Genomic DNA, 19,736 nt, shown 5'->3' with positions numbered 1-19,736 from the left:
GCCCCCCATCTTACCCTGCCTCTGTGGCAGGGCATTCCCCTCTGTTCTCTCGCTTTTTTTTTTTTTAACTTTTTGGGTCATACCCGGTGATGCACAGTGGTTACTCCTGGCTCATGCACTCAGGAATTGCTCCTGGCGGTGCTCGGAGAACCATATGGGATGCTGGGAATCGGACCCGGGTCGGCTGCGTGCAAGGCAAACACCCTACCCGCTGTGCTATCGCTCCAGCCCTCTCTCCTTTTGAGTGTTGTGGTTTGCAAAAGAGTTAAGCCTGATTTTCAGGGAGAAACGTTGGATGATTTACTTTCCATTGATCACTTTGTATATATAAGGAGATGTCGAGCTGGTGGAGGGATGGGTATTCGAAATAAAAAATAAATAAATAAATAATTTAATTTAAAAAAAATGGAGGGGCCGGAGGGGGAAAAAAAAACAGAAAGTGGAAAATCTACGTGATCCTACAGTGCCACCCCCACGGTCAGGAACAGACTCAGCTGAAGGGCACCGTGCCTTGCTCCAGGCAGCATCAGCACCACTCAAGCCAGGTAAGGAAGCAGTGGCCTCAAGTCCCCGTGGAATACGGCGCAGCCATGAAAAAGGGGGATCGTGCTGTGGGGAACTACAGAGGAGCAGGAGGAGGAGACGAATGCTCATGGGGCAGTCAGGCACCAGGAACAGAAATAACCAAGAAAGATGCACAGACCCTTCAGAACACGGGGAACTCCTGGGCGTTGGAAGATTCAACTGTTCCGGGGTATCAGGGAATGAGCGGGCCACCTGCTGGTGTGACAGCTTTGGGGCCTGGGTGGAGGGTCTGAGGTGCTGCTGAAGCTACGACAGCACCAACACCCAAGGGCGAAGAACAAGACACCCTAAGAAAGTCTGGGAATAAAAACAAAGCAATGGGGCCAAAGCAATACTATAACACAGCGATAGGGCACTTGCCTGGCATGCGGCCAGCCCAGGTTCGATCCTCAGTATCCCATAGGGTCCCCCAACACTTTCTCCCCAGGAGTAATCCCCGAGTTCGGAAGCCAGGAATAACCCCTGAGCAATGCAATGCCAGGTGTAGCTCCAAAACAAGACAAACAAAATCTATGACAAAGGTGAGGTGTCCCCCACCAATACACACCCCATCAGAGGCTGCATTCCTGGGCAGCCTTGTCTTTGGGCTACTTTCTTCATGCAGCCAACAAGGGGTGATAGGGTGGAGAGGGGTGGGCACCTCCCCCCATGCCTCCCCATGTTGGCCAACACAAGGCTCTGGTCTTTGGGGGTCCCCACCCTGATCTTGTTTGTCAGCCAGGGTGGGTGTTTCCTGTGCTGCAGTGGCCTCAAATCCCCATGGAATACGGCACAGCCCTGTAAAAGGGGGATCGTGCTGTGGGGAACCACAGAGGAGCAGAAGGATGAGACGATTGCTCATGGGGCAGTCAGGGACTAGGAATAGAAATAACCGAGAAGGATGCAGGGACCCCTCAGAACACGGGAACTCTTGGACGTTGGAAGATTCAACAAAGTGGGTCCCCCCGCAGCAGATGGGGACTGACTTCGGGGGGTTTCTACTGCCATGGCCTGAGGAGGTCACTATGGGCTCATGAATGAGGTCGGTGCCCAGGAAGGGGGCAGCGACCATCCCTGAGGTGGGGAGAGGGGGTGGTCAGAGGCCCGGGCAGTGACTGCAGCCGGGGGAGAGCACTCTGTGGCCAGGACCACTGGGTCAGCGCAGGCCACTGTGCACAACCCTTTATTTGACAGGAGAGGAGGCGACGCAGTGGACACAACCCTCCCGCCGGCCAGTGTGTCGGGGCTTCTGGGCTGCTCTGGAAGCCCACAGCTACGGCCAGCGCTCGGCTGCATGCATTATTCAGGAGCTTTAATAAGCACCACTGCCATCTGAATTCCAGTCCCCGGGCTGCCCACGCTGTGGGCAGGCCGCCACCAGCCCTGTTTTCCCCGCAAACACTCAACCATCAGCTCTGGGCAAGATTGGGAAAGGCCCCTGAAGGAAAACGCCCCGCACCCCACCCGAGGCCTGGGGGCCACGGTGTCCAAGCCGGCAGGGCAGCTGTGTTAAGAGGGAGAAGGGAGGAGCAGCGGTCAGCAGGCCGGACGACTAGGAGACCCCAACCCAGCTGAGCAGAGGAGCCAGGCACAAGGCTGGCCACGCTGCCTGTGAGCCCACCACCAGGCTCGGCTGTGCCCGGAGAGGCACGGCCACAGGGAGCCAGGCACTTGGCATGTGGTTTTCCCAACCCGCCGAGGCCCTGGAGGCTGGGGCAGAGCCAAGCAGATGCCCAGAGAGGCCTCTCGGGACAAGCACGGCTGGCACCAGGGCCCCCGGTCACCCCTCCGTCACCCACATGAGTCATTACTCAGAACTGCTCCAGCAGCTGGAAGGACGAACGCTATGCCCAATCCAGTCTCCCCCCCACCCCCTCTCCCCTCTGCCTGGTGAGGCCTCGGGGCTCCCCAGGTCTCCCCAGGGGCTTCGATGCCTGCGAGGGGGCACCCACCCAGGGACCTTGATCTTGCATGTCCCCAAGACTGTCCCATACAAAGCAGAGAGAGCAAGGCTGGCCCATGTTGGCCCTCCCAGCCCCCCTCTCCCTGGCTGGTGACCCGGGACATGGATCCCACCTCTCCAATCTGGATGACAACAGGATGACCCCACGAGGCATGGGGCTGGGGGCCCGAAGAACGGGGAGCCCAGTCCTGCACCAGGCACCCCTCTCTGTGTGGCAAACAGGACTGGGCACCTGAGTTCGGGGCATCTCTCCAGAGATGCTGCATGAGGACATCAGAATTCCTGTCCATGCCCTGGTGAAGTTTCCAGAACATGCGGTGGGGGGGGGGGGGGGGGGGGAGGGGGAACTGCCGGGTCCTTAACAGATGGGAGAGAGAAACACGAGCAGAGCTTCAAGCACGGAGGGCTCTCAGGGTCCGTTTCCGGCCCCCCACAGCTTCTCTCTCTCTCTCTCTCTCTCTCTCTCTCTCTCTCTCTCTCTGGACTTTTTCGGCCACACCCAGCAATGCTCAGGGGTTACTCCTGGTTTTGCACTCAGGAATTCCTCCTGGCGGTGCTTGGGGGACCATATGGGATGCCAGGGATCGAACCCAGGTCAGCCGCGTGCAAGGCAAATGCCCTATCCACTGTGCTATCACTCCAGCCCCTCCACTCTTCCGCATAGAGCAAAGAGCGTTCTCGAATGGGCACTGGCAGAGGACTCCCCAGAATCCCCACGGTTCAGAGTAAACAGGTGACCGAGTGTTGGCCAACGAACAGTGGCACACTGTTGGGCTAATTCTAGAAACTTCTACAAGCCGGGCTGCTCTCAGTGGTAGGGCACTTAACTTTGTTATGTGTGAGGGCCCAGGGTTCAATCCCCAAATCAAAAACAAAGCGTCAGGGCTGGGGAGATAGCAGATAGCGCAGGTAGGGCGTTTGCCTTGCATGTGGCCGACCCGGGTTCGATTCCCAGCATCCCATATGGTCCCCCGAGCACTGCCAGCAGTAACTCCTGAGTGCAGAGCCAGGAGGAACCCCTGTGCATCGCTAGGTGTGACCCAAAAAGCAAAGACTAAATAAATAAATAAATAAAATAAAATAAAAGTAAAAATAAAGGGCCTGGAGCAAGAAAAAAGCCGGTAGGGTATTCGCCTTGCACGCGGCTGACCTGGGTTTGATTCCCAGCATCCCATATGGTCCCCTGAGCACCGCCAGGAGTAACTCCTGAGTGCAGAGCCAGGAGGAACCCCTGTGCCTCGCCGGGTGTGACCCAAAAAGCAAAAAACAAACAAACAAACAAACAAAGCATCTAGAAAACGTCGTGGGGCAGAGAGTTGGGATTCACCCTTGGACCCTGGGTTCTGGTGCCAGGGAGGGCCCAGCAGCACCGGGCCAGGCGGTCATCAGGGAATGAACCCAAGTCTGCAAAACCCAACACGAGTGAGCATGGTGTGGGGGTCAGGACAGGGGACCCCAAACTTCCAAAGGACTTTCAGGGCTCAACAAAACCCCAAGAGCAAAGCAACTGCCCAAGGCTGACATGAGACCATGCCAAGGGCTCCGTGCCTGTGACTCACGGCCAGGCACAGGGAAGGGGGCGCCCACCCTTACTTGCTGGCTCTGTTCTCAGCCAGGACCCCAAGGACAGGCCCGACCCTCCCCTACCTGCCTCTGGGTTCTAACACACCCCCGCCATACCCACAGCGCTAGCAGCCCTGACGCCATCCAAGCTCTCTGACCACCCCCCCACCACCACAAATGTCCAGATCTGGGACTCCCTGAAGCTCAGGACCCAAAGGGGACTCTGGACCACAAGAGAGAAGATTCTGGGTGTGTGCCTGACCATGCGCTCCGGGTCTGATCCAGCCTCCCAGCCACCCCCGGGGGATATGGTGCCACCAGCAGGTCAATCTGTACCTGTGAGGCGAGTGCATCAGCAGCCTGACGGCGCCTTCAGACTTCCAGATACCCCAAAATTGCTGCTGTGCCTTTGGCCAGACCCCAAAAATTCGGGGCAAAGTTTACCGAGAAAGTCAGCGGCCAAAAGTTAGGTATGTGGGAGACACACCCACAAACCACCTCGGGCTTGGCTATATAATGAGAAGCAAGGCCTCTCTGGTTTCTGATTGAACTGCTTAACGGCCAGGAACCCAGAGACTCAGAAACAAATCTCGAAACCCAAAGGCTTTTGGCAGAAATGCATCCGGTCCCTGCAGTAGGTTACCGGTGCTGGGCCACCCCAGGTGGGAATAGGTTTCGTGCCTTGGCCTGTTTCCCCTGGCGGCCAGGTGGCCGCCATCCTCCAGAGGCCACTGGAGAGTCAGGTTTGGGCCCGCAATGATGAGACACGCGGGACCTCACAGGATGGGGGTGGAGCCGGCCCTTTCCTCCCCACCCCAACGAGACCCAGCCACCCCCTGGTGCCCACGGGCGGGGCAGCGCAGGGCAGCAGGGCCAGGCAGCTGCAGGTGCTTCATTTGCATCCACACATTTTGCTAAGGAAATCACTGTCGGAACAGGCAGGGTCCACACCGCTGTCTGTCCATGGCGGGGCCTTGGGGTGCCAGCCCGTGTGTCGGCATGGGACGGAGCCAGGGCCGGGGACTGCGGGAACATCGCTTCCCCTGCACCCCATGAGAGGGGGATTTTACCAACCAGGCCTCTGAGGATGGACGGGAGGAGAGATCGGGCCGGAGGGATCAGGTGAGCCCCAATGAGGGGCGATTCCTCCCAGAAAGGGGCGCAGCGGCTGGGCAGGCCCTAGACAGACACAGAGAGGGCGGGGCTGCGGGCTCTGGCAGCCTACACAGGAAGGGGTGAGCAAGCCACTCACAAGGACCCTCTGGGCATGGACTCTAGAAAGATCCAGGACCAAGGAGTCACCCCATAAGAGGTCAGGTGTCCATTACCCAGCAGTCAAAGGATTCTGAGGTCTTCCCCTCCTCCTGGGGGGACTGACGCTCCTGGTATGCACAGAACATAACCCCTGGAGATGATGTCACCCCAGCCATCCAGCCAGACATTCCATCTTCCCGCTGAGACCCCAATCTCCACGTGACCCCCAGACACAGATATCTGACATTCAAACACAGGAAGTGATAGTACAGCAGGGAGGGCGTTTGCCTTGCATGTCGCCGACCCAGGGTTCAGTCCCTCGCATCCCATGTGGTCCCATGAGCACCTCCAGGAGTGAATCCTGGGTGCAGAGCCAGGAGTAATCCCTGCGCATCACCGGGTGTGGCCCAAGAAAGCCAAAATGGGGGCTGGAGTGATAGTACAGCGGGTAGGGCATTTGCCTTGCACACGGCCGACCCAGGTTTGATTCCCAGCATCCCATATGGTCCCCCAAGCACTGCCAGGAGTGATTTCTGAGTGAAGAGCCAGGAGTAACCCCTGTGCATCGCCAAGTGTGACCCAAAAAGCAAAAAAAAAAAAACAAACAAACAAACAAAAGCAAACAATAACAACAACAAAACAAACAAGAATCTAAGTAACCAGTTCATTCACATCTGTCAAATCCCTACCCAATACCATTAAGCACACACACACACACACACACACACACACACACACACACACACACCGTATCTTTTACTTTAAAGAAAAGGTGCTCAGGAGTAACCAGGACCTGAGGGTGCTGGCGCTCAGTTCCCACAATGGAGGTATCTGCTCTCCACAGCTCACAGGGGGCAGGACCCCCACCCTTCAGGGCACTGCATGTCCAAGAGGGTCGGCTGTCTCCTGTAGCCTTGCACAGTGCACCCCCGCCCCCCAGTGCCCTCGAGTCCCCCTCCCAGAGCCGAGACAATCCCCAGAAGTCAGCGCACAGGGCTAGAGCGACAGCAGAGCAGGGAGGGAGTTTGCCTTGCATGCAGCCGACCCGGGTTCGATTCCCAGCATCCCATGCAGTCCCCTGAGCACTGTGAGGAGTCATTCCTGAGTGCATGAGCCAGGAGTAACCTCTGAGCATGACTGGGTATGGCCCAAAAAGCAAAAGAAAAGAAAAAGAAGTCAGCACACAAAAAAGAGCCTTGGGAGCGGGGGCTCGGGTGGCTTTGCGGGCCCACCCGGTGGGTTTCATTCTGCAGTGTGCCCTTCACCTCCTGAGGAGCCTGTGTGTCCTGAGCCCACGCAGTCCATGGGCAGCACAAGCTACAGCTTGCAAACAATCACCCCCAGCACGGAGTGAGCACTGGCCAGTGTTCTCACAGCGAGGCTGAGAGGCGGGAGGAAGTTCCGCCTCTTCGGAGCTGCACCCCGGGGACCTATGTCTCCAGGGGCGACCAGAAGTCCTGTCTTGCCCCCAGTGGCTCTTTGGGGAATGGAGTCAAGCCAGGGTCTTCATTCCTGTGACTGGCCTGAGCCCCCAACTCTTGGCCAGCTGTCCCCCGGGTGCTCGGGAAGGTGACAGCCACCTGTCAGAGGTGGGACTCGCACCAGCTGCCACTCCAGGCCATCATCGGGACATCCACTGGAACCGAAAGTCAAGGGCTGCCCTCCACTGTCCACGCCGGGTGTCCAGATGAGACCCTCAGGAATTGCACTCAGGAATTGCTCCTGTCGGTGCTTGGGGGACCATATGGGATGCCGGGGATCGAACCCGGGTCGACCGCGTGCAAGGCAAACGCCCTACTCGCTGTGCTATCGCTCCGGCCCCTCCACTCTCTTCTGCATAGAGAGCAAAGAGAGTTCTCGAATGGGCACCGGAAGAGGACTCCCCAGAAGCTCCTCAGTTCAGAGTAAACAGGTGACTTTGGGCAGCGCCAAAGGACCGGCAACGAGGGGTCCCAGCGCCCAGTAGGTGGGGAGAGAGAGCACCATGGGGAAGGACAAAGGAGAGGCGACAGGTGTCCCTGTAGGACCCAGGGGACTGATGAAAGGCGCAGTGGGACGCCCACGTCCCCTCCCATATGGCTCTCGCCGGTGACAGTCCCTCTGTGTCACCCAAGACTGCAAGCTGATTCTCCCCAGACGGTGAAGCAGCAGGTGTCGGGGCGAACGAGAGCAAAGGGACACAGTGAGGGGGAGCACCTGCCCACCCCAGCCCCGTCTGGCCCCCAGACAGCACACGCTGGTCCTCTTCCGGTCTGGAAGGAAAGCCTCAGGGGACAAAGCCCAGCCCAGCAGAACAGAAGCAGAGAAGGTTCTGGACAAGGAGCTCCAACCCCTGAGGACAGGCCTGGGGCACTTTTGTATGAGGACAGACAGACACAGAAACAGAGAGACAGAGGGAGACAGAGAGAGAGAGAGACTGTGTGACCTGGAGGTTAACATACGGGCAGGCATCCTGCCATTAAGTCACATCGCTGACTTTGCTTCCAGATCTTCAGGCCCATAAGCACACACACACACACACACACACACACACACACACACACACACACTCTCTCTCTCTCTTTCTCTCTCTCTCTCTCACACACACACACACACACATACTGACATACACTAAAACACACGCATGCGCACACCCCTCCTACACATATACATACATGCCCACTCACACTCACTTGCTCATATACTCAAACATTTGCACACTCACATACACTCAAATACACATGTGCAAACACACACATACTCACACATGCGCTCACACCTGTGTAGTCACCCACTCGCTCGCACACAAAAGCCAGAGAAGTCCCAGAGTACAGCTCACAGCCCAATGCAACAGCCAGCCACTGCGCTGGGCAAACTCCTAGGGCTCAGCCTGGCGCCTCCCTCCCCGGTGACCCTTCAAGAGAACCTCGGTGAGGGCAGGGCACATGTCCGAAGCATTGGGCACCCAAAGCTTCCTCCCAGAACCTCTCCCTGCACTGTCCAGCCATAACACGTCCCGCAGAGAGACCCCCAGCCCTGTGAAGTTTGAGAAAAAGCGCCAACAAATTAGAAATGGGAGAGATTAGAGAATAACAGAGAAAATGGTATAGAAAATTGCGCTGAAAAAAAACCCAAGACGCCGACAGTGAGGGGAAACAGGAACCAAGAGAGAGCAGCCAAGCGCAGGGTCTTTATTCATAGAGGGGCTTCAGACGGTCATAGGAGACCAGAGCAGAGTCTGTTGAAGACTGTGCCCCAAACGGGGACCCATGACGGCCGAGAGACCCGCACCGAGCCAGGCACCCCGAAGTCTCGGGGCTCTGGACACCCTAAGAGGCCGGGGTGCATCTCAGGGGCAGAGCATCTATGCAAGTGGGTAGTCCTGGTTTGATCCCAGCAAGAAGGAAAAAGAGAGGGAGGGGGAGGAGGAGGGGAGAAAGAGGAGGAAGAGGAGGAGGCGGCCACAAGCTTCCAGCGGAACAGCTCAGACAGACCACACAGTGCCGGGCGCCTCACAGTTCTCAGTGGTACCCCCAGAGAAGAACGAGGGGCTTTAACCCTAAATTAGGCTGCCCAATGGCAGGTCCCAGTGACATCACTCAGCCCTTGCCCACAGTCTCCCAGCACCCACCCTGCCTCGGGCCGCTTCCAGGCAGCTCAGGACCCCCGAGAGGAAGGCAAGAGAGGGCATGCCCTGGGGTGGGCAAAAGACCCCCGAGACAGTAACAGAGGATGCGGGGACAGCTGTGCCCCAGCCCAGGGGAGGAGGGCAGAGATGGAAGGCGGGGCACAGAGCCCCCAAAGGGCCAGAGGAAAAACCAGAGACCCCTCCGCAGAGGACCCGCAGGGCAGGGCGGGAGGGAACAGCCCCTGGGAGCCACCCCCCTCGGGGACATGGGGGTACAGGAATGAGTTGGGGATCGAGAGGTCGAGAGGAGGCCCAGGGTGGGAAATGGAACCGGATCCTAAGGAGGAAGGAGCTTGGGGGTGTTACCGAGAGAACCCCGGGAGCAGGCTGGGGCGAGGACAGGCCGGAGCCCCAGAAGCAGTGACAAAGACACTTCCCCAGCTCTGGAGCCCGGGATTCCCCTGGGCAGGTCAGGAGTGAGGGAGGGTCAGAGCACTTTGCCCGCAAGCCCACACTCCCCGAGTCAGCATGGATGAGCTGAGTGGACATGGAGCTGGGCCAGCACACAGCCCCCAAACACAGCAGGGGTCAGGACAGAGCCTAGGGGTGCAGCCCTGGCTCTACCAGCAACAACCAGGCCAGCGCTGGACAGACCCACCCGATTCCTCGCCACCTGCTTTGCCAGCTCGTGACCCCGGACCCTTGCCCATGTGTCCCTCAGGTGACTCCTGATGTTTGCCGGCGACACTCAGGACAAAGTCAAGGCCCAGCTGGAAGTTCATCACACTCTGCTTTGTGTAACATCAGGGTCAAGTTCAAAGGCCACCGGGCCCCTGCAGGGCACTGTGGGGAGTGAGTGCCCGGGACACAGGCCGCCAGTGAGCAGTGGCCCCGGAAAGGGGTGGGGGAACTCTTAAGATAGGGGAGCACGGAATGACCTCCAGTCACCTCTGCAGGAATCCAGGGTCCAGGGATCCATTTTCTCCAGCTCTTCCCAGAGGACCCAAGTCCCCCTGGGCCCCACATGCAGGGGTGAAGAAACACCCAATAAGAATCTAGCCTTGGGGGCTGGAGCAATATCACAGCGGGTAGGGTGTTTGCCTTGCACCGACCTGGGTTCAATTCCCAGCATCTCATATGGTCCCCTGAGCACTGCCAGGAGTCATTCCTGAGTGCAGAGCCAGGAGTAACCCCTGTGCAACGCTGGGTATGACCCAAAAAGCAAAAAAAAAAAAAAAAAAAATCCAGCCTTCCTCCCTGCGGCAGCCTCAGGCAAGTTGTTGGGCTCCAGTAAGGCTCTCGGCCTCCAACACTGAGGCTGGCACGGCTCCTCGCCACTGGGGCCTGACCCAGCCCATTGCTTCACCCCTGCTCTCCCTGCCTTCTCACCAGGCTTCATGCTGGCGCCTAGATCTGTCACTCAACAGCCCTGCAGCCTGACACGTCTGATGCTCTCTGCTGGGTCTCAGTGTGCGGGGGGGGGGGGGGGGGGGGGGAGAAGATCAAACCACCAGGAGGAAGGGGGTCTCCGACTAGAACACCCCATCTGGTCCCCACACCCCTCCAGAGGTGAGCGACAGTCAGTGCCGGGGACCCTGCTCGGCCATCCTGCCACCATCACCGGGTTCAACCTCCCCACATGCAAAGTCCATGCGTTCCGCTCCCGTTTTACCGAGACACACAGAAAGCGACAGATGAAAAGCATCCTCGTCGGTCACCAGCATTGCCTTCATGAGGCCGGATTGTGAAGGCCACGGGCCAGACCGTCACCTAAGACCAGGGATTCCGTGGCAACACAGGAAGTGATGGGGACACGGGCAGAACTGGAACGAAGTCGCCGCCCAGGCCACCTTGTCATTCCAGGAATCCAAGTCCCCTGTCACTGGGGCCTCCAGTGCTGGATCTGAAGCCCAGAAAGGGGACGGCCGAGAGGCCTGGAACGCTCCCCGGTCTTCCAAACAGACTTTGATGTACCCTGCTGAGGATTGACGGTTTATAAAAACATCTGGGACGGGCGTGACTTGCTGGGGAGGGAAGCGGTGGGGGAGGTCGACGGGGTGGGGGGTGGGGGCGGGAGAAGGAAACATGTTTGCAGAGTCCATGCATCGCATCTAAAAGGACACAGGACAGAGACCTGACTGCCACTGCTGGGCTGAATCCAGACCCCCCGGGACAGAGTGTAGGCTGAGAGGTCACTGTCACCTCCTCAGCCCCTTAGGGTCACACAGTGGATCACAGACACCCCTTCCTCGAGTCCTGGCCCTGCCTGAATCCCATCCTGGTCACATCTTTACTCCGGATGAAGTTGGTCCACCAGGCCAGTCCCTGGCCCTGCGCCCCACCCCTACCCCCAAATCTCGCCATGTCTCCCCCAGTCCCCCACTCCCACGGCCAGACCCTGCATTAGAGTTCCCACCCAGCACAGCCCCGGTGTCCCTCCGAATTCTAGGAGACCCTGCACAGGCCAACCCTCCCGGCTGAGCCTCTTCGAAACAAGACATAGGGCTGAAAACAACGCAAATCTCCTCTCGTGCCTTCCGAGGTCAGAAGCTGGGGAAGGGTTCAAGCGTGCTCAGCTCTGAGGTTGTGGGCAGGACCGGAGAACCTTCTGGAGAGCACAGGAAGCAGCAGCCAGCATCCGGGGAGCCCGGCCTCCGCTCCCCTCTGCCGGCAGTGCGCCTGGACGGGTACAGGGTGCCGGGGCGATGACAACCGCGCAGGGTGGCCAGGGTGGACGGTGTAGGTGAGCCCCTTCGTGGCTGAAGGCCGAGGGAGATGACCCAGGGGTCCAGTTATTCTCCACCCCAAGGGCAGGTTGGAGCACACACACCCCCACCCCGCCCCGTCCCAGTTCCCAGCAAGTCTGACTTTTAAGTATGTCAAACCATCGAGGATTAAAAATAGTTGAAAAGAGGGGAGGAATATAAATATCGCAAAGGCTCTGGGCCACGGGCAGAGCCCCCGGGAGAGGGGAGCGGAGAGGAACATCCTGTACCCCAAGCCGGAGGGGCTGCAGGACACGGAAACAAGCCTGGCTCGCTGGGTCAGGGCCTCGGGCTGACCTCAGGGAGCGGCGGAGGGTGGCCGAGCTGAAGAGGTGCAAAGACAAAGGGGGACCAGCCATGACGGGCTCCCGGGGGTCCCCACCGCCACCCCCACCCCACCCAGGCCTCACCCTCACGCCGCCTGTCTGTGCCAGCACCTCTCAGGCTGGTTGGGCCCACCCTCAGTGCTCTCCTGCACCCCTGCACTTGCACCCGAGCATGTCAGGCAGACCCAGTTAACTGTCCCCTACCCGAAGGGTCAGACAGCCCACCACAGCTGGGGGCAGCCACCCGCAAACTAAGGCCAGCAATGGACACATCCCCCCTGTCCCGCGGCTCCCCCGATTCCCTGGCAAACACAGTGCCCCCAAACCCCATGGTAAGCCAGGGCGCAAAAAGGTCTGGCTTGCAGGGTCCGCCCTCCGCACAGACCACGTGCAAAGCAAAGGCCCTTGCAGGACACCCCTCCCCCCAAAAAAACTTTATTTCGGGTTGAGTGCCTGCAGGGGACCACGTCCGGGGTGCAAACAGCAGCCTGGCAACCCTGTGCAAGAAAAAACAAAGGAAGCGCAGGAGAAGAGGAGGGGAGGAAGGGGAGAGCCTCCGGATGGATCTGAGTCTGCCTGCGGGTTCCTCCTTCGCTGACACCAGCTACCGCCGGCGGGGGGGCGGGGTGCGCCGCGAGGGGGCGGGCCAAACAAGGACCGGTTTCCATGGGAACGGAGGCAGCAGCTCCCTTCCTCCAAGGCTGCCACCAGCCCCGACAACCACGTTCTGTGTCTCCCGCCCCCTCCGGCCGGCCGGCCTGACCCGGGGGCCGCTGCGCGGGCGGGGAAGGACCGGGTGCAGGGCAGGGGGGCAGTCGGTGGTGGCCAGCCGTGACAGGGGTCAGGGAGGGCAGCCGTGGGCGGCCGCAGGGGCGGGCTCTGATGGAATCAAGTGCGATTCCGCCTGGAAACTTCTTCCAAGGCTCGGCTGGCTGCCTCCGGGACCGCCAGCCGGTACCCTGGCCCTCCGGGCAGCTTTGGGGACACGCTTTTTTGGTCCTGGTGCATGGGGCCATGGGGCCACCCGAGTCTGTCATGGGTAGGGAGGGGGGCATGGAAGAAAGCTCCCCAGAAATGTCCACTCTGTCCTGCCAGTCCAGCTGGTGGGAACTGAAACCTTCTGCCGAGATGGAACCAAAATGCCCCTGGGTACACAGCACAAAGGGGCTGGACAGTAGGCAGCTGAATAGGGGCCCCCCAGCTCAGCAGCTCGCCCACCTGTGGGTGGGTGTCGGGGACACGCTGTGGAGGGATCACGTGACCATGCTGAGCCGGCCCAGCCCCCATATGCCTCTTTCCAAGGTGCCCTCCTTCCGCAGCCCCCCACTGGTTCGACCAAGCATCTTGCAGATGAGGAAGGAGACACAGCTTGGGGGAAGAGATGCCCCAACAAAACCAGGATTCAGACCCGGGTCTTCAGTTCCCCCCAGAGAAGCCCCCACAGCCCGGGCAGGGAGGACCTAGGAGGGGACAAGGCTGCTGCCTGCAAAATTCGGCAATTCTGGAAAAAAGTCCTAGGAAGGCCCCTCAGGGCAGTCAGGGAGGCAGGAGCTGGGGGTGGTCCCTGATGCTCATCACTTCCCACAGCACAGCCCAGTGGGGCACAAGTAGGGTTCTGGGGGGACTCTGTCCACACACTTGAAAACTTTCTTTGGCTTCTTTTTTTTTTTTTAATGTCACACCTGGCGATGCACAGGGGTTACTCCTGGATCATACACTCAGGAATTACTCCTGGCAGTGCTCAAGGGAGTATATGGGGTTCTGGGAATTGAACCCGGGTCGGTCGCATGCAAGGCAAACGCCCTCCCCGCTGTGCTATCGCTCCAGTCCCATCATCGTACTTTTTTTTTTCTTTTTGGGTCACACCTGGCAATGCACAGGGGTTACTCCTGGCTCATGCACTCGGGCATTACTCCTGGTGGTACTCGGGGACCCTATGGGATGCTGGGAATCGAACCCAGGTCAGTTGCATGCAAGGCAAAGGCCCAACCCACTGTGCTATCACTCCAGCCCCTCCTTTGGCTTCTAAAACCTCTGCAGGGGCCCAAGTGACAGTACAACAGGGAGGGCGCTTGCCCCCCATGCAGTCAGCCCAGCTTCTATCCCCAGCCACTCCCTAGGGTCTCCCACGCTCACCAGGAGTAATCCCTGAGCACAGAGTCAGGAGTAAGCCCCGAGCACCGCCAGGCAGGTGCCCAAAACATAAATACACACAAAAGCCCCCTGTAGCTCACGTGCCCCGAGAAGGGGACTGAGGCACCCGGGCTACAGGACACAACTGTGAGAGGGGCAGTCGCTGTAGCAGCCTGAACTGGGCCAGTCAGGGCCTCCAGTGGCAGCCTCGGGCGCCTGACACAGATGCCGGACGCCTCTGCAGGAGGACATGCACGCCTTCCAGTACGGAGATGCCCGTTGGCCACAGATAGGCAGTGAAGGGATGGGAAGGGACACAGGTGGTGGCCAGGCAGTCAGAGCAATGGAACAGGTGTCCCCTGGCCTGGAGCCATGGGAGGTCACGGCCAAGGGCCAGCGGGCATGTCTCAGCTGTGTGAGGACACACACACACACACACACACACACACACACACACAGAGCACAGTTTGGGTGAGAATCAGGAAAAGCTGGCCTGGATGGTGCTTATGTCGGGACCCCATGCGAGCCCCTCGGCCGTGGGTGTACCCCCTTCACTCGCCCCCATGACATGTACCTACCGCTAGCAGGACACCAGGCTGACCACCCGGCAGTCCTTGAAGTACCTCAACCTCCAGTGGCCCGGGTCACAGCTCCAGGCCAACCCTGCCTGGGGGAAACCCCATCAGCGGCTGCAGGTGCCGCTCAGGGCACCGAGCAGGGAGCATTACCTTTGGCCTATCCCCCCCAAACCCATCCAGCAGAGCCCCTAGCGGGGCTACAGGCCTGTGAAGCAACACAACTTCCCCAGCACAGGGCCCGGCCGGGAAGGGCAGGCCTTCAGACTTCAGCCCCTCACCGCCTTTGCTCCATTACCCAGTGACACCCTCCAAGCCCCAGGAAAATGGGGCATTGTTTGGCCAGACGCTGAGGTCAAGGCAGAGAGGGAGAGAGGGCAGCCGCAGTGGCCCGGTGAGCAGAGACCGGCGCCACCGCCACCCACGGGCGAGCAGAGAACAAGGGCAGGGCCCCCCCCACCCCAGCTGGGGCTTCCCCATGGGCTCCATGGAGAGGCAGGGGGAGGGGAGCACCGCAGCTTCCATTCCGTTTGCCCCCCATCTAAGAAGGATGATAGTGTGGGCACCCCTTTCTCGCCAGGGACCCCAGGATGGGAGCATGACTGTTCCAACCGGCCCCCGGGGAGCTCCAGGCTCTGCTGGAGGAGCAAGGACGCTGCCTCCCCTGTCCTCAATCACGGCCAGGTGCCCACACCACGGGGGTCCAGCGTGTGTGCACCCTGGCTCACTCCTCACCCCAAGGATCGGGGGGGGGCGGGGGGGGAGCCTTGAGGGGGCATGAGCTGACTTCACAACCCAGAGTTGAGGCCAGGGTCAGCTTCATCCGGTTAGGATGGGGAGAAGCAGAGTCCCCCCCCCCCCGGCTATGCCCCTAGGGGGCCCATACCCCCTGGTCCAGGACAAGGGCTGAGGCTTTCTGGGAAGAAGGGGGCACAGGTGGGCAGTGTCCACCTATGACCCAAGGCTTGGAAGCTTCCATCCCTCTGAGGTGGATTGCTGTGGCCCCAGGCCCCAGCCCTCACCACCCCCATGCAGACCACCTTGGATGCACAGCTCAAAGCCCACCCATTACCTCCACTGCCACCACCAGCACCAAGCAGTGACCCACACCAAGCAGTGACCGTGCAACAGATGACCCAGTCGATGGCCCAGGGTCCACAGACGCCCCACGGAAGGCATCCTAAGGCTCACCATCTCCTCTGCACTTTTCGGGGGTCACCAAGATGACTCAAGGAAGCATGTGTTAAAAGCATTGGATCGGGGCTGAAGTGATAGCAAGCAGGTAGGGCGTTTGCCTTGCATGCGGCCAACCCAGGTTCGACTCCCAGCATCCCATATGGTCCCCGGAACACCGCCAGGAGTAACCCCTGTGCATCGCTGGGTGTGACCCTCCCTCCCCCCCCCCAAAAAAAAAGCACTGGGTCAAGAAATCGCATAGCCAAGCAGGAAACCGGAAGCAAATATCCCCTCCCCACGGGACACACTGCAAACCACCAGTGCCTCTCACAGATAAACCCACGGGTTGGACAAATGGGTCATCCTGGCAAGGGCCAGGAACGTGCCGGGCTGGCCCTGGGAATTCCAGACGACCACGGCCAGCAGCTGACCGCAGCAACAGGCCCAGGGATTTTTCCCAGGTCATGAAAACTTGCCCTCTCTGGACTATGCTAGCCACAGTACTCTAACTCTCTACAAATAACCAAAGCGGAAATGGCAGAACAGGGCAATCAAATGACAGATGAATTACATGGCAGTAATACAGGAGCTCTTTCATGGGGGGACTTCTTGTTTTGGGGGCGTCACACCCAGCAGTGCTCAGGAGCTACTCTTAGCTCAGTGCTCGGGATCCACGCAGTACTGAGAACCAACCTCAGTGCCTGACCCAGAACCTCACTTCTTCAGGGCAAGTGCTCTACCCCTGGCCCCAATAATGCAGTTTTATGATAAAAATATTTGGGGGGCAGTGCTCAGGGGGCTTTGGGACCGCTCAGCCTGGGGCTTTGGGGCCACTCAGGCCAGGCAGTTCAATGCCAGATACCACCCTAGCAGTGCTCATGGGGACCAAATCGATGCCCTGTCCCTTCTCCTCAGCCTCTCTTTAAAACGCCTGCTGGTGGGAGCCAGAGAGACAGCACAGTGGGAAGGCACTGGCCTGGCACATGGCTCACCCCAGTTCGATCCCCAGCACCACACAGGGGTCCCCAAGCCCCTCCAGGAGTGATCCCAGAGCACTGCCAACTGATGCCCCCAAACAAACAAAAAAAGAACCTACTGGTACCAGAAGAACACGGATGATTTACCCCAACCAACATACACCAATTTACACCAACACAATGAACAAGTAAAGTCAGTCCAAGAAAATGCTTACCGTACTGTAAAAAAATGGGATGACACCCCCCCCAGTTAAGAGGTCAAGAGGTGGCCAAGGTCTCCCCAGCAATTCGGAAGCGTGAACATGGTACTAGGAGCCTCATACTTTAGGTCAGTGCTCTACTGCTTGGTACTTCCTAGGGCCCATGAGTGAATTTTCTATGAAGTGCTAGAGGCAAAACTTGGTTATAAAGACCAGAATGGTCGTTACCTTACGGCAGGGTGGGGGTGACCCTAACTGGGAAAAAAGGTGAGACCTCGAAATCTACTTCCAGATCTGTGTGGTCACATGTGTACCCACCTGGAAACATTTATTGGACTTGCACCCAAGATTTTTAAATTAAAAATTTAATTTTTCACATTAAATTAAAGCACATTTTCCATACACCTCAAAAGTCATATATATCGGGGGCTGGAGAGATAGCACAGCGGTAGGGCGTTTGCCTTGCACGCAGCCAACATGGCCAACCCAGGTTCGATTCCCAGCATCCCATAGGGTCCCCCGAGCACCACCAGGAGTAATTCCTGAGTGCATGAGCCAGGAGTAACCCCTGAGCATCGCTGGGTGTGACCCAAAAAGCCCAAAAAAAAAGTGTCATATATATCAGATATATACACATTTTAAAGTATTATTCAAAGAGCGAAAGTCTATCAAGCCCTCAAATTAAGCCTTGCCTAGAAGAACCAGTGGGGTCGCTGGGATTTGAGAAACACAGCTATCAAACTCCTATCCTACCTTCGGCACCCGTCTCCCATTGCCCTCAGGCTTGTGAAAGTTTCTCTCTGACTGCTCCAGGAATAAATTAGCCGCTCATATTTCACCCAGGAGAGTCCATTTCTACAGCCGGAACAGATCTCAGAGACATACAGGAAAAGTGACACCAAGCATCGGTTAGTGTGTACTGATGAAACACCCACGGACAGTCACATAAGCCCTGACAGACCGGATGCCATCCCCAAAGATGCTAACCAGTGCACACCCTCAAACAGGACGGCCGGGATGTGGGGGGACAGGAGGGACAGGACAGGAGGGAGCATCACCCAAAGGCCTTAGGTCCTGTGTCTCTGACTTTATCCTCCTTTGCCCAAATCCCAGGGAAGCCACGGGGCACCCGGGAGCCAGCACCTAGCTGCGCCTCCTAGTCTCCGGGGGCCCCCACTGCAAGTCACCTCCGGCTTGCACTGTCCTTGCCCAACCGAGGGGTGGAGCCCACCCACGTGGGTGCCCAGGAAACCTCCAGCCAGGTGTAATGTTTAAACTTGACTGCTCCACCCCCACCCCGGCCTCTCCCCCGCGTCGGCTCGGGTGGCCAGGGCTGGACACCTGCTGGACCCAGCGGCGGCGCGCGGACACAGCGCCCTCCGCCTCCCTCCCGGGGCCTCGGGGTGTCCCTGGGAGCACGGGATAAGGGGTGCGGACGGGGGGTGGGGGACACGGGAGCCGGAAGTGGAACGCGGGGCAGCTCGGCAGAGCCCTTAGAGGCAAAAGGCGGGCGCTGTCACTCGGGTCCCCACGCAGCAGTTTCTCTAGGGGCGTGGGGGTCGGGGGGACGGGCAGTTCTCCCCCCCCCAACACACACACACACCCATCCCCGGGCACTCTTCCTGGGCTGAGTTTCCACCCCGAACCCCTCCCTGGAGAGGCCGACCCACCTCCCCAGGAGCGGGAGTTTCTCTTTCACCTTAACGAACTCCAGGTGGACGCGGCGCCACGCACTTTCGGGGGAAGGGGCGGCCCCCAACGGGGGTGTTTTTGGGTGGGTGAGTGGGTGTGGGGGGATCTCCTCCAGAAAGGACAGGCCGGCACCGGGAGCCCCCCCATCCATCCACCCACCCACCCACCCAGCCACGAGGACGCTGCAAATCCCCCCTCCCGCCGCCGCCCCCGGCCCGCTCCTCCTCCTCCTCCAACCCGACGCCCCCAGCCCCAAATGCACTCGGGCCGCGGGGGGCGCCCCGCAGCACCCCGCGAGCCCACGCGCGAAGTTCCCCGAAGTGGACGCCCGGGCCGGGCCGGGCCGGGCCGGGCCAGGGGTGCAGCCGGGGGGCGGTGGGCAGCGGCGCGGGCGCCAGCGCCCCCCTCCCCACCCCCCCACGGGACCCCCGGGTGCCGGGCTCGCTCGCTACCTTGCAGGTTCTGCACGCGGATGTCGCTGATGTGGCCGATGAGCTCCTCGCGCTGGAACCAGTCCCACTCGGGCGCAGCCATGGAGCGCGGCGGGCCGGCGGCGGGGACGCGGGCGGCGGGCGGCGCACGCACCGGGCCGGGCGGCGGCGGCGGCGGCGGCGGCGGCGGCGGGCGGGGCCGGGCGGGGCGCGCGCTGCGGGGCGCCCGCGCGCTCAGTGCCCCGGCCGGGGGGCGGGGGCCCCGGGGGCGCGGGGCGGGCCGGGGCGGGCCCGGGGCTGGGCTGGGCTGCGCCGCTTCTCGCTCGGCTCTCGCGCTCTCCCCCGCCCCCCCACCCACCCACCCACTCGCTCGCTCGCTCGCTCGCTCGCTCACTCCCCCGGGATTGTTGGGTCGCAAGGGCGCGGCGATGAGACGCGGGGACCCGGACCCCCTCCCCAGATTGTGATGTGTAGAGGGAGGGGGACGCCGGTGACGCCAAGGCGGGGGCG

At 59.9% G+C, this 19,736-nt stretch overlaps 1 protein-coding gene across 1 annotated transcript in view; it reads right to left on the bottom strand.

Annotated features, from left to right (window-relative positions):
• The window catches only part of CLMN (calmin), a 74,447-nt gene extending 55,056 nt beyond the window's left edge, over nt 1-19,391 (bottom strand). The window contains exon 1 of the mRNA XM_056133233.1: nt 19,248-19,391. Within this exon, the coding sequence (XP_055989208.1) occupies nt 19,248-19,329 (82 nt within the window). The 5' untranslated portion in view covers nt 19,330-19,391. The remainder of the gene's footprint in view (nt 1-19,247) is intronic.
• Nucleotides 19,392-19,736: the final 345 nt, after the last annotated feature.

Source organism: Sorex fumeus, unplaced genomic scaffold, assembly GCF_029834395.1.
Source record: "Sorex fumeus unplaced genomic scaffold, SorFum_2.1 ptg000098l, whole genome shotgun sequence".
NCBI classification, from domain to species: domain Eukaryota; kingdom Metazoa; phylum Chordata; class Mammalia; order Eulipotyphla; family Soricidae; genus Sorex; species Sorex fumeus.
Note: the sequence above shows the minus strand (reverse complement) of the source record. Positions and strands in the feature narration are given on the sequence as shown.